The sequence below is a fragment of the Cajanus cajan genome, chromosome 5 (assembly GCF_000230855.2).
Source record: "Cajanus cajan strain Asha chromosome 5, NIPB_CcT2T_4, whole genome shotgun sequence".
Classification (NCBI taxonomy): Eukaryota; Viridiplantae; Streptophyta; class Magnoliopsida; order Fabales; family Fabaceae; genus Cajanus; species Cajanus cajan.
The window spans coordinates 70,854,235-70,869,644 of record NC_138521.1 but is presented as its reverse complement, the minus strand read 5'-3'; the positions used below and the strand labels follow the sequence as shown (position 1 = coordinate 70,869,644).

The window sequence follows — 15,410 nt, the reverse complement described above, 5'->3', positions numbered from 1 at the left end:
GACCTTGCCCCTATTGGTCGCTTTGTACACCTGTGCCTCGACCTTGCCCACACACGGGACGAACTAAGTCGTAGAGGAGAACAACACAACGTCCACTCCAAGGGACAACTTCCCAATGAGGGTTTTCAAAAAATTGGGCTCTCAGAGCAACACAACTATCTCAATCCGCACAATGGGATGAGCAACTTCGAAAGCATCTCCTCTAGTCCTAGTGATCAACAACTTATCATCACAAATGAATCAACTTACAACTCAACAGCACAGCTCAACTTAACAACTTAAACAACACACAACTTTCAACTCATCATCTCAATCAACTTTAAACAACACAATCAACTCAATAGCTTATTAGCTCAACTCATAATTTACAACTCAATCATCATAAATAATATCTTTTCAACACATGGCACAACATACAACTTTATAGCAACATACAACTCTTCTCTAACAACTTAACAACATGGTCTACTAATAAATTTTGTATAAATCTCAACACGTCTACACATTTCACATCATGCTTCTCACAACTCACAACATTATCATTTCATCATATTTTACAACATATAAATAATTCACACATAAATATAGCAACTTTAGCAACATACCATGTTTTCAACGCATTTTCTATTTGGTACAACTACTCATTTTGTTTACAACACTATACTCAACATGCATCTCTTCATTTCACTTTCTACTCATCATACATCTCAATGTAATTGTACAACTCCATATGAGTTCCTAAACTCACATACAACCAAATAACATACAATCTAGCTTCCCTTACATGAAGATTAGCTCAGAATATAGCCAAGAACTGAGAAGAAGTGGAATTTCCTTTCCGAAGCTCAACTTGGGACTTCAATCCACCCAAAGCAAGCTTCCTAGTCCAGACTCCTTCTCTTTAAAACTTCTCTCTAAAAACCTCTCCTTCTACTCAACTGCACAACCTCTATTTATAGAAGTCTGAAGTGGTCAGAACGACCCGTTTCAAATCTGGAACGGTCCGTTCTAGGCTCCTTCATCATGTGTAAAATTCACATGCAGAACGACCCGTTCTGAAACCAGAACGGCTCGTTCTGGCACGTCTAGAACGGCCCGTTCTAAAACTGGAACGGCCCGTTCTGGAGTTGAATTTAACTAATAATGACCATTTTGGAACGGCCCGTTCCAGTCTACTAACTACGTTACATTATGTGTGATTTTTATTAGGTTTATTATTTTATAAATGTTTTAAATTTTACATATTATTCCCTCGTTAATTTATTATATTTTGGAAAATAATCCTACATTACTACCATGTTTTTGACCTTCCAATTTCATTCTCTTTCACAAAAATATCTTTTTCTCTTGTTCTCTCTCTAAAAAAGCACCAACAGAGACATCAATTTCACCATTTACAACAATAAAAACTTTTTCAACTAAAAAACTAGTCAACTCGACTCCTTCAAGAACTACTCTGATAACCAGCACAAAAACGACCCCCAAAACAATTTCCGTCAATACAACAAAGTCTCCACAAACCACAATGATGCTTTCTTTAGCTATGGATCCTTTGGCAACGTCATAAACGACACCTTCCGCAACTACGACGACGGAGCCACTATCAACGCCTCCACTTAATTTCGGCAACTATGCGAAGCCTGTTAACGGCTTCGACAACTTAGAATTCGCCTCCTACTCTGGCGATCGCAAAGGAAGATCTCAATCCTTTGCCAGATACACCAAGAATGATAATGACAGAGAACAATCCTCCTGTAATCCTTTCTCTTCCTCTGAAGCTTCAAGGTTCAACTCACTTTGTCGTTTGTTTCCTTCAAAAAGTCACCAAAAGTTTCATCTTTTTATTCCTTTTCCTCTCATTTTGTTGATAAATTGCGCATCTTTTACATACCCACATGCAAATTTTGTTGCTGTGAATTTTTTATTTTGTTTTTCTATGTCCTGGGGTATTGCTCATGATGATTTTATAGAGTTTTCTTTTCTACATCTTATGTGTAGTGTTCTTCTGTTGAAAATCGTCAAAATTAGAAAGAACTATTTTTGTGAGAGAAAATGAAACCAAAAGTTTAGAGACATGTAATTAATGTATGATTAATATTAAAGGAATTACCTATTATTATCCTAGATGAAATTTGAATAAGACAATATTATCAAATGATAAATCCAACAAAATTTGATAGAAAAATTAAAATGGTTAACGTATGAAAGTGGAAGAGATAAAAACAAAAAAGCCGCCAAAACCCAATCAACATGACGTTGTTTCAGGGATTTAATTAACAGTCTTAAACGTCATATAGGATAAGTTAGAAGAATAAGCTGTTATGAAGTCACACTCGTGTAAATGGAGGAAACAGATAAAAATAATATATATATATATATATATATATATACACACGAGGGGATTATAATTACCTAAAAACAAAATTGACGTAATATATTCATTTTAAAATATAAGAACACTTTGGTTACCTTTAAATTGTTGTTCAATTTTAACAAAATTTGATATACGCGTATAAAGTTATATGAACTTTCAATCTAACGGTTGAATTTACAAAATTCACAATTAATATAAAATTATTGAGCGGTGTAATACTTAGTAAAAGTTACACCGATATTTTTTTTGGTAATGATAGGAAAGATTACAAAGATGGTCGCAATGAAGATTGAACCTAGGTCCTCATGCTTCTAACTACTCCAACCCCTCCCCACCCAACTACTAGGCTAACCCTAGTGGTCTTAAAGTTACATCGATATATATATATATATATATATATATATATATATATATATATATATATATATATATATATAAAGGCTTAAATATATTTATAATTCATAAAAAATTAGTTAATTTTTTATTTTAATTCTTGTATAAAAATTTATTTGTTTTTACCCTCTAAAATAAAAATTTATTTTTAGTCCCTATTTTTTGTTATCATTTTTAACTAGTTTTTATTTAATAAAAAATTAAGTGCTCATTATAAATTTATCCATAATTGTTAACGATATCATATTTGACCCTTCTAAAAATTTGTATATATCCTTTAAATTAGTGTTATTTGTCAATTTTAAAATGATCATTAAGAATTAAAAATAATGACTTTTAATTTTAGAGGAATAAAAAATAAATAATAATATTTTGTAGGAATTAGAATAAAAATTTATTCATTTTACAAAAACTAAAAATAACGTTTATAAAGTTTGAAAGTATAAAAAAAATTATAAAAACTAAAATCAAAATTCACTAATTTTACAGAAATTAAAAATATATTTAATTCTATAATAAAGAAATCGATTAAAAAGGGAGGGGGAGTCCACATCAACATTTAAGACTTTTGAATTATTTTAAATTTTACGTAAAAAAGAATTATAATTTGACTGATATAATGTGACTATTAAAAAAACTACATATAATGAGACAGTTACTTGAATTAATTAATTCCTTAAAATAAATAAATAAAATATCAAAGCAGCCTTTATCTGTACAACTCGTTAATTTCTTTTATCCGTCAACACCCATAAATTTTTTTTATAAAAAAATAATAATGTGAATTATGAAACCAGCTGGGACCTTCCCGGGGTAGCAATGTAGCATGGTTGCGTTCACCGTCGTTATTAAATAATAGGATGTTCGTGTACGACTTTATTTATGTTATTTTTACCTAAATTTTCATATGATCATTTTTTATATATATTACAGGTAGAAAATATTTATTAATTTTTATTCTTAACTAATTTTTGTAAAAAAAAAAAACTTAAATAATTATTTTTAATGAATTTTTCTTCTTGATTATTATTTTTTTCTTCAAAAACACTCAATTTTAAAAGGCTAAAACCCTATTTTGGTCCCTTATAATCTTTTTTTGTTTCAATTTAGTCCTTCATTAATTTTTGGTCTCAAATTGGTCCCAAATTAATTAATTGATTTCAATTTAGTCCCAAATTAATTAATTAGTTTCAATGTGGGACTTCCGTCCAAATTATTTAAACGGAGTTAACTTTTGGCCACGTAGATGCATACGTGGCATCCACGTGGATGAGAAAATTCTTTTTAATACACCTGGAGCCGGAACGGCCCGTTCTGAAACTGAAACGGGCCGTTCTGGTTGCAAAATTAAAACACCACCAATGACGCAAAACGGGCCGTTCTGAAACCAGAACGGGCCGTTCTGGTTTCAAAACGGCCCGTTCCAGAACTGTGAATAAAATATTCTTTACTTAATTGTGTTTTTGATATTATAATTATGCAATTTTGATCTCTAAGATTTTAATTGAGTAATTTCAGTCCTTAAAAGATTATAATTGTGTAATTTTAGTCTCACAATTTTTAATTGAACAATTTTAATCTCTCAAATATCATAATTGTGGAATTTTAGTCTTTCTCATTAAAAATTTAATAATTTTAAAATTTTAATATATATATATATAATGTTTTAAAACTATATAATTGTTTGTTTATTTAAATTAACGTATATTTTTTTTAATGTATCAAATGATATATATTTATTATTATACATTAATTTGAATAGATAAATAATTATTTAATTTTAAAACATTATATATATATATATTAAAATTATTAATTTTTAACGGGAGAAACAAAAATCATACTATTATGATATTTGAGGGACTAAAATTGTTCAATTAAAAATTGAAGGACCAAAATCGCGCAATTACAATTCTTTAAGGACTAAAATTATGCAATTAAAATCTTGGAGATCACAAAACTGCACAATTGTAATACTTGAGGGATAAAAAATGCAATTAAACCAATATTCTTAATTAATTTTATTAAAAAATATAATAATTAATAAGATAAAAGGAATATCACTTTATAATTTTTTGCAACTTATTTAAGATTAAAGGAATAAAATGATAAAAATTAATAAGATAAACATAATAAAATAAAATATATAAAAAATATTAATATTTTATTTTATTGGATATAATAACATAATTAAAATATAATTAATAATATATATTTTATAAAATTATTAATATTTTATATAAAATAAAATAAAATAAAACCGGAACGGCCCGTTCTGAAACTGGAACGGGCCGTTCTGGTGCATTTTGGGTGTGTTAATTTTGCACTTGGAACGGGCCGTTCCGGATGCAAAATTAACACACCAAAAGTGCACCCAGAACGGCCCGTTCCGGTTTCAGAACGGGCCGTTCTGGGTCCAGGTGTTTTCAAAAAATTCTCATCCACGTGGATGCCACGTATGCATCTACGTGGCGTCCATGTGGCCAAAAGTTAACACCGTTAAAGCAATTTGGACGGAAAGTCCCACATTGAAACCAATTAATTAATTTAGGACTAAATTGAAACCAATTAATTAGTTTGGGACCAAATTGAGACAAAAAATTAATGAGTGACTAAATTGAAACAAAAAAAAATTATAAGGGACTAAAATAGGGTTTTAGCCATTTTAAAACTTTATTTAAGATATTTGAATTTAGTTTTACTTGAATCAAAGTAATGTTAAGTGAAGTGACCTAATGTTTTGAACGGTGAAATTTATAGTAAAAATATGTAATGTTAGTAACGAATCATTTATTTTAATTCAAATGTAACTTAATTAAGATATGATAAAATGTAGAATAAGAAGAGATCTAAAATGATATGTCAATTTTAGTATTATATAATTAAATCCTAAATAAAAAATATATAATTGTTATATTAAGATATTTTTATAATAATATATAATTTAAAGACAATTAATAATGTAAATATAATATGATGTCATTATATTAACAAATTGTTTTGTTTATATATAATTGTTTTAAAAAAAAAATATTTTTTTAGCTTATAAAATGTTGGACTAGGTTTGTGCAACCTAAAGTATAACTCGATTTTCTCCTTAAAGCATTATTAGTTGAATTTCCTTTAACTCAATGTTTTCAAAAATGATTTTGTTTTAGTTGATTAAGAAAGATTATTAACCTTCCTAATTATAAGGTGGCTCATATATATATATATATATATATATATATATATATATATATATATATATATATATATATATATATGCATATTCTTTAAAAAAAATCTATTAAATTAGTGAGTTTTAATTTTGGTCCTTACAATTATTTTATTCTCTAAATATAAAATAATTTTGTATCCTTTTTAAACGAGAAAAGGTTGACTTTGATCTAAAAAAAATATTTTTTTTTTTAATTTTCATCCCTTCAAAAGTTAAAATAATTATATTTGGTTTTAATATTTATTTTAAAAAAATAAATATTATTATTGTATAAATCTAAAATTTTTTGAAATGTTGCGTATTAACATGATATTTATACACACTTTAGTTTCACTTAAGATGGTGATATGACCTTCTATTATACATAATAGTAAGATCTAAAAATTATGATTTTATTTTTTTTAGGATGAAAATAATTTTTTTATTATAATAAATAAAATCAAAATTTACTCATTAAAAGCATATTTAACTCTCTTTTTTAAAATTTTATTTGTATGGTTTATATTTGTTATTGTCTTTAAATATATTTTTAGTCCTTAAATTTTGAGTAAATTAGATTTTGGTTTCTCAAATTTAAAATTAATTTTTTAATTTTAAAAATTTAATTTCAATCTCTCAATCAAGATCATCAATAAACTGTAATGTAACTGATACTAATAAATGAACACAATTATATAACATAAGTTTAATGTGATATTTTTACAAATAAAGATACCAACATGTGAATTTTGTGCAACTAATTCAGTAATAAATAATCTTTATGATTTATTAATGATATATGATCACTAAAATTAAGTTTTTTTCTCAAATTATATGGATTAAAAAAATAATTTAGTATTTGATGAATAAAAAAACTTGTCTTATATCTGATAGACTAAAAATATACTTTTAATTATTATTATTATCTTTATTTATTTATTTTACATATATTTAAAGAATATATTTTTAATAGATACATATTTAATTTTTTATATTATAAATATTAATCAACAAGTTTTTAAATGTTTAATATATTTTAAATATTGATTATAATATCATTTTACTATCTTTAATTAACATTTACTTATTTTACTAGTATTAGTAAATGATACTGCAATTGAGTGGGACAATTTGCATTGTAAATTGTTGTGAGTCGGGATGTTGCGGAACATGTGTTGGTTTCATATTTTGGATGGATCGGAGGACTGGCACATGTGTTGGTTTAAAATTTCAATATCCCTGTTTTATGTGTCTGAATTTGTATGTTATATATATCTATGTCTCCATTAAGTATCCTCATATTCATTTAAAAATTAATTAAATATATTTTTAAAAAAATATATTATAAAAATTAAAAAAATTTAACATTGAGTAACAATTATCAAAATACATTAATTATTTTTTATTTGACATAAATTTAAAATAAATTAAAAATTATATAAATTTCAAGTAAATTTTAAAAATAATAAATTAAAATTCTAAAAATTTAAAGCGGGAACATGTATGAAATAGGTGGCAAATATATATCTATCCTGTATCTCTTTTAATAATTGAGTATTACTTATACATATATCTTTATTTAATGAAATCGAATATTATCCATCAAAATTGGGATGAATTAAAGCATTATTCAAAGATACAAATTTGATTGTCATCATGCAAAATTGCAGCAAGTTTAATATTATTTTCTTCAATGGTAATAAGTAATAACAGGCCATCCAATTTTTATTCTTTCTTTTTTGTGTGTGGTTCTTTCAAGATTGTTCTCTTTTTCTATCGTTGGGACTTGGGTGAAGACTTTGAAATATAGCTAACTGCTTCAGTTGCCCATTCGCCCCTCACCCGTATAAGTTTGGTAATCTGTCAAGATCTCTTAGGAGGAGAGAAACCTCATCTAATTAAAAAAATATATATAATGATAATAAGAAGTGTAATAGTCTCAATATTTTCCAGCATCTATCACTCAAAAGAGGAACTATTTAAAAATAACTAACAAATAGTATCACAATTTCGCCATAAAAATAAAAACTAAAAATTCGGACGATATTGAATGCTTAACAGATTTCAGTGATAACAGGCTCCCACCACTTCTTCCATTACATGCCTATCCTCTATGCCCAATTCTTAGTCAATACCTTTAATCAATTGCAGTAATTGCTTCATCATTACTTGTGACTGGTGGAGGTTGTAATTGCTTACCAACAAAATAAATTAATTACTACTCGTGACGTACCAGACTGTTTCAGATTTATCATATCATCTTTTGGGCGGCCATATTTCTCAAGCCCAATCCTTCGTATATTTTTTTCAAAGGTTTAATTTGTCAACAAGATTTCTTTTTTATAAAATCAAAGTTCAATATATTATTTGGTTTTTAAATTATTGAAAAAAATCCAAGTCCCACGTCGACTAGAGATTAGGCAATTGAATAGTATATAAGTACAAAACAACCCTCACCTTACAAGGCAGTTTTGTAGGGTTAAAACCTAAGTCCCGCCTATCCTAGATCATTAAAAAGGACTACCCACCAAGCTCAATAGTCCTGGACGTGCAGGAGTGTATTGAAAAAAATCCAAGTTCCATGATTAACAATTAAACAATTAAATAATATATAACCCTCACCTTACAAGCCAATTTTGTAGAGTTGAGTTAGACTTAATCCAATATTCTAACATAAATGTTTTAAGAATTTTCAATTAAATTCTTAAATTCAAAAATTTATATTTAAATCTAGAAACTTATCTACAGTTTATAAAATTTTGCAAAATACAGTATTTTTAACACATATAAATAATAATAATAATAATAATACGTACAGATTTTTCGATTAACTTATTAAATTAAAAAAATCTATAATTAAATCTATACATTTATTTGCAATTTATAAAATTTTACAATATATTTATATATAATAATAATATAATATGCTGGTAAAAATAGGCTTATAACAAAAATAGTTTATAAAATTAACTTTAAAGGCGAAATTACAAAAATATAAAATGATAGAAATATAATTACAATTTTTTAATTTAAATTTCCAAAATGCCCACATATGAGTAAACTAAAATGCCTTTATTGCCTTAATCTGCTTCTTTAGTTAGAAGTTTAGATAAAATAGATTTGTATTATAAACATAATTACATTTGATTTCTATTTTCTATTTTTATAAATAAATTAAAAAATATTCTTCGATGATAATGTTCCATGTCACTTTATGCAAGATGCCTAGTTACACCAGACATTGCTACATGTATATTGCTTTACTTTCATCTTTATAAGATCATGCAAATATTAACTGACAAATTTCAAATTAGGGGAAAGTATTTGTTTCTTCTTCTTAGGATGTGTTTGCAAAACAAGAAGGAAGTTTACGAAATTAAATCTGTTGAAATTTGACTAAGGTAACCATTTACTTTACAAAAATAGCGTACAACAAGGAGCCCACAAATTCACAACAGAGCAATAACCATCCACTTGATGACCTCTTCACAACATAGAACGAAACGAACCATTCACATTCACATTCACATACACACTGTTCATAGCCAAAGCTCAACAATCAACATACCCCCAAATACCAACAATAACTGGATCCTACTTTGCTTTTGCTTTCTTTCATATGCTTCTGACCTCCCTTTAAACTGTATTAGTGTTACAACCCTAAATTTTATTTTAATATTTTATTTAACAACCCCAGAAAATATGTTACATGTTACATCACAGCTTCATACACTACTCCAAACTTCGTAATCATTTTTTTACCCCCGCAGTTCAGATCCACCCTTCCGTTTAAAAAAATCACGGACGGGTCAGAAACTGAAACCAGGAGGGGCGTAACGGTAACGGTAACGGAAACGGGGAGAACATTCTAGACAATCAAAAGACGAGAGAGAGCGGGATACGTTCATCTATCGGGTTCGACCCGATTTGAAAACCCGAAACTGCAACCCGACTCGTTTTCATTCGAGCCGGAGCAGGCGCCTTAGATCTCGCGTGGCGGAGTCATCAACCGCCGCCGAGGCCGGCTTCTTCGTCGAAAACGACGGTATAGGAAGCGCGCTCGGCGACGGAGACATCGCGAACGCTGATCCGGCGTACACGTCGGTCTTCACGGCCGAATCCAGCGACTGGCCACGCCGGAGAATCGTAACCTTCTCCAAACCGAAGTTGCTGCTCCTCCCCAGCTTGGAGTCATCAGCGCTGGACCTCTTGACCACCGCAGCCTGGGAGGAGGCAACGGCAACCCGTTTCCTCTGTTCGGGTCGGGTAAGCGGCTTCCGGCAGGACCTGAAAGTGGCGACGTGGTTGTTGTAGTAATAATAATTACAATAGTGAGCAGAACTCCGGCGGCGGGAAAATTGTGCCGGAGGAGCTCCGATTCGTTCTACCAAACAGTCCTGAGGACGCAAAATCTGAGTTGCCATGGCCAATAAAATTCAACAATTATTTTTATAAAAAAAAAAAAAAAAGTGTTATACCTCCTGAGAATTAGATGAAAAGGAAGGAGAGAAAAATAATAATAAAGAAGGTGTGGTGTGTTTAATAGTATAAGTGGTTTGGGGAAGGGTTGGGTGGAGGGTTGATATATAGCATATGAGGAAGGAGACAAGTGGGGTTGGGTTGCATTGCCACCGACCTTGCAATAAACCAACATGACGTGTCAGAGGACACCTGTTCTTTTTCCCTCTCTCCCTCTTTCCTCTTCCTTTCTTTCTCTAACGCTCTCCGTTACTACTTCCCTTTGCTTTCCTAACGCCGTCACGTTACTTGTCCTCTTCCACTGGCCCTGGCCCCACCGACCTTCCTTGTTGTACCATAAAGAAAGCTACTTTGGCTTCGACAAAATAAAGATCGTGACACCTGCGGAATGGCCACGTGTCAGGTCGCACTCGCCAGTCAACAATTCAAACTTAAACCACCTCACGGATTACCATATCAAAACTAAAATATCCCATGTTACTTTTATTTTAATTAAAACTTCTTTTTCCATATTCAAATTATTTTGTTATCACCCAATAAATCCAGTTCGCTATTACGAAACCTGGCTATCATTAAACGTTTAAACTAACACGACTGTTTAATAAATATTTAGAATCATTTTTTTCTCCTCATTTTAACTCATAATTTTATGAAAATGAACTCTATTAAACTTTATAATAAATTTCAGCGTAAGTAGCTATGCCTTCCCGTGTGTTTTGACATATACTTTTGGCATGATTCGAAAGCAAGTTGACGTGAGTGATAATGGGGAAATCCCAATTATAGTGCGAGTTAGAGAGCACTAATATATACGAGTACTTTTCATTTCACAGTTGTCCCTCACCTCAAAAGATAGAGATGGAAAGATGCAACTTGCCTGGTCCCCAGCGAGAGCGAGACGCAAAAATGGTTAATTAAGCTAATTAATTATTCCGCGGATCCAGCCTAATAATTGAAACCAGTACAATCTACCAAATATAATTCATATAAAATATATGATAATATAAGCAATTATTTTGTAGTTCACATGGCCTTGTTCTTGCCAAATACCCAACCTTGAATATTTCCTATCCTGTCTTTCAACAACATATCAAGTTGCCTGTTTCTTGGTCACACGCCCACACCCATTTCTTCTTTAACTTAACACATACTCTAACACCACCTTTTTTATTCGTTTAATCACTTATTATAATAATCAACAAAATCAAACCCAATCTTACTTTTCAAGGGATAAGAACCAAAATGGCCATGCTATATAGTAACAATAAAGAAAAGGGACATTTACCCTCACTTTTCTGTATGTTATCTCCCTACGTTAATCAAATTCGTTAAAACAATAGTTCATAATTAACAATTCATTTTCAAAGATTTTATTAATTTATAGAAACAAAGTGTTTGACAAAATTAATTCTCAAACTAATTTAAAATATAAATAAAAAAAATACGCATATTTTTGTGATGTATTTCAGGTAATTTTTAAGTATTTTATTAATTTTAAACTTGATCATTCTGTGTTTAGGGATCAAATAGTTTATTAAAAACTAAATAAATATATTATAATGTTCAAGAAAAAATATATATTATAAGTATTCAGAGTAAAGAAAAGAGTTATAACATGTTATAGATTAATAAGATATGTTTTTTTAATATTTTGTTTCAATGAAATAAATTAGAATTTCCATTAAATAAATTTCAAGTTAATTAGATGAATCGTAAAAGACGTTTTTGTGCATTCCATTGCTACGGAGACTAATATGATATTTCTTCCCGACTCACCAGTTTCTATAATCTTAATGAAATTTTATTATAAAGAGATTAATTGTCGTCAGCCTCTCGATGAGAACAATATGAACCACAGTATATCATATAGATAGATATCGTGCAATGCACATAGCCGAAGTATTATATATCGTGCATTTTCTATTTTACACTGTGAAGTGTGATGAGTGATTTGATATCTCATCTGACCAACGTGAGTACTATAGCTTATATCCGTTCGATATATATTCGCTAGTTCAGCTAGCTTATCCATTCCATATTTTAAAATTTTCACTTCTTTTTTTCTTTAAAATCAAATTCCAAATTTTTACACTTATTAAACAAATACAACATTAAAAAGATTCAAAAATAATTAATGGAAGAGATAGAGAGAGAATTTCGAACAATTAAGCCAAAAAAATTTAAAATGAAATATTAATTATGCTGTTTTTCTTAAATTGAGCTTTTTCCTTGAATTGAACATGTTCAGAGGTGGACTCAAAGGAAATATAAAATGTGTTATTTTCTTGTTTAAAAGAGGTATTGATTGCGTGTTTATTATACAAATAAATGAGCAGACCCAATTCCCGTACCCAGCGGTGGACTCAATAATTTTCCACTGAAAAAAGTAAAAAAAAAAGGCAAAGGGAATGGAATAGTGTGAACTCAAAGTGGGAACAGGGAATAATCTCCTTTTTCATTGATTAAAAAAGACAATAGAGCTCATACTCCCAAAGAAAAAGAAAAAGTAATTGGGAAGGTGTAGTGGAAACATCCCTCCATAAAAAAAATGATTTTAAAATGTTACTGAAACAAAGAATCAGAGTCCAGTTCGTGGAAGTTCCATACATATACAGTATATAGTATATACTATCATAAATAATGCCGGACAAATAATAATAAAAAAAATAGAGAGAGAGGGATAGAGACTCGAGTCAAGGCCATCCAGTTTTACCTTTTGTCTTCTGAGTCGAGTTGCCTTCTTTGACGTTTCTCTTCTGTTTCTTTAACATCGCTTGACCCGTTCACCCAACACACAAACACGTTTCTTTTCAATTTTCTTTTGGAGATGGAATTCAAACCCTCACCTAAACTCTAATCACTTTCCTTAATGTATATATATATATATATATATATATATATATATATATAACAAAACTACAATTTATCTATTTACTCACAATAAAAGAAAGAAAACTAAAATTTATTTATTTAATTATAATAAAACAATCTATTGACCTTTAACATGTCATCTTCTCCTTATTTTTAGTTTTTCTCACATAAATAATAACTTTTTTTCCTTTTTACCGTCAATATTTTGCTTATGTGTTCCAATTTCATGTTCTATTTTTTTTTTTATTAAAAAAAATCAGGTTCGTCTTTTCTAAATAGATATATCTTATTTGTTGACATCTCAAAAATATTCCACCATAGTCACGGCAGTTAAACCCACTCTCACGTAAACTCCTAGTAGCAATTCATTCATTTGACTGTATATTATAGCTACTTTAGATGTTGCAATATTTTTTTTTCATTAATTACTTTGGATTATTTTATTTTCATATAAAGATCATTTCTCTCATGAGTACGCTCACCTAGTCCGTCATATACAAATAAACCTCCATGAGCTTTTGCAATATTTTTTATCAATTCCGTAATGAGTACTATTTTACCTATTTCGACACGATTGAAAAGTCATGTTTTTCCTCCACTTCAATAAGGGGCTAAAAGATCTATTACTTTTTATTCCTATTTCAGAATAGATAATTTTGTATCTAACTAAATAAAGATAGGTGCAAATCTATGAATGAGAAATATTGTGCGAGTATCTATGAGACCTAAATTATTAATAGACTCTCTAAATACGTTGCAAATTCTTAAAGTACGTCCCTAAATTTTCAAGTGACAAAATTAAAGTGAGAAGTTTTTACACCTCCTTTCTATATATAAAGATATTTTTAACTAATTAATACTCTTTAAAAAATTTATTAATTTAGAAAATGTTATCCAAATATAATCTTTCATGAGTTCATACATGGGTCATTTGGATAAAACGAAGATAAAATATAAAATAAAAATATTTGACTAACACTTATTTATTTATTTATTGATAACCATTCTTATTTGATAAGTAAGTTTAAAATAGTCCTATTCTAGTAAATCCATTTGAAAAGTGTCCTCTTTAGTCAATTAATTATGTTTACTTATTTTCTCCAATTTTAATGAAAGAAATAATTTATTTAATTAATTTTTAACATTTTATAATTTTTTAATTAAGAATATTAAATGTATGATATACTTAAAAAATAATATTTTAAAATAAAAATAATAAAATAAAAATAATGTTATTTATAGAGACGAACGTAGTATTAACATAGTTTTAAAAACCGGACCGGTTATCGAACCGGTTAAGGTACTAGGTCAGTGGGTCAAAGGTTGAACCGGTAGGTCACTAGTTGAACCGCATGACTCGATTTTTATTAAAAAATATTTATATTAAATATATTTTATACTTACAAATTTTAATAAATTCATATCTTATTTTAAATTTCAATTTTTCTATCTTATTTAAAATTATTTTTATTTTTATTTTGTAAAAAAATACATAAAAAAATTACATGTTAAACGGTATATTAATACAAATTAAAAATATAAATAATATGTACATATATAATATGCTTGCAATTAATATCACAAAATAATATATATAATATTTACATAGATATTGCATTATTAAATATATAATTTAAAATTAATAATATACTATAAAAATTATTTAAGTTGTATATATTGCAAACAAATATATTAGAACAAGTAGTCATTGTTATATTTAATAAGACTCTTTGCTTTTTCATTAAGAGATTCAATTTTCATTATTATTTTTGTGATTTATGATCCCTTAAAAAAATTTAAAAAAAAATAAAAAAAAAAAGTGGTTGAACCGGTTTGACCCACCGGTTCACCGGTTGAACCGAAAAATTGACCGGTTCAATCCAGTTTGAAACGGGTCGACTGCATAACCGATCCAACTTCAGATTCGAACCGGCTGGACCACCGGTTCCCGGTCCAACCGGTCCGACCGGCCGGGTCGATCCGGGTTTTAAAACACTGAGTATTAATATACATCTCTTTTTCAACTCCATTAAATATTCAACAGGAATTAAGTACTTAAGTGAGGAACCATGGTGCCTACCACAAGTTTAGCCC

The 15,410-nt window shown here is 28.7% G+C and overlaps 1 protein-coding gene across 1 annotated transcript; it reads right to left on the bottom strand.

Annotated features, from left to right (window-relative positions):
* Nucleotides 1-9,333: 9,333 nt before the first annotated feature.
* On the bottom strand, nucleotides 9,334-10,533 carry LOC109808200 (uncharacterized). The gene has a single exon (XM_020371091.3). It carries the CDS (start codon nucleotides 10,388-10,390, stop codon nucleotides 9,926-9,928), a length of 465 nt encoding a protein of 154 aa, XP_020226680.1. The 5' UTR covers nucleotides 10,391-10,533; the 3' UTR covers nucleotides 9,334-9,925.
* Between the last annotated feature and the right edge of the window lie 4,877 nt (nucleotides 10,534-15,410).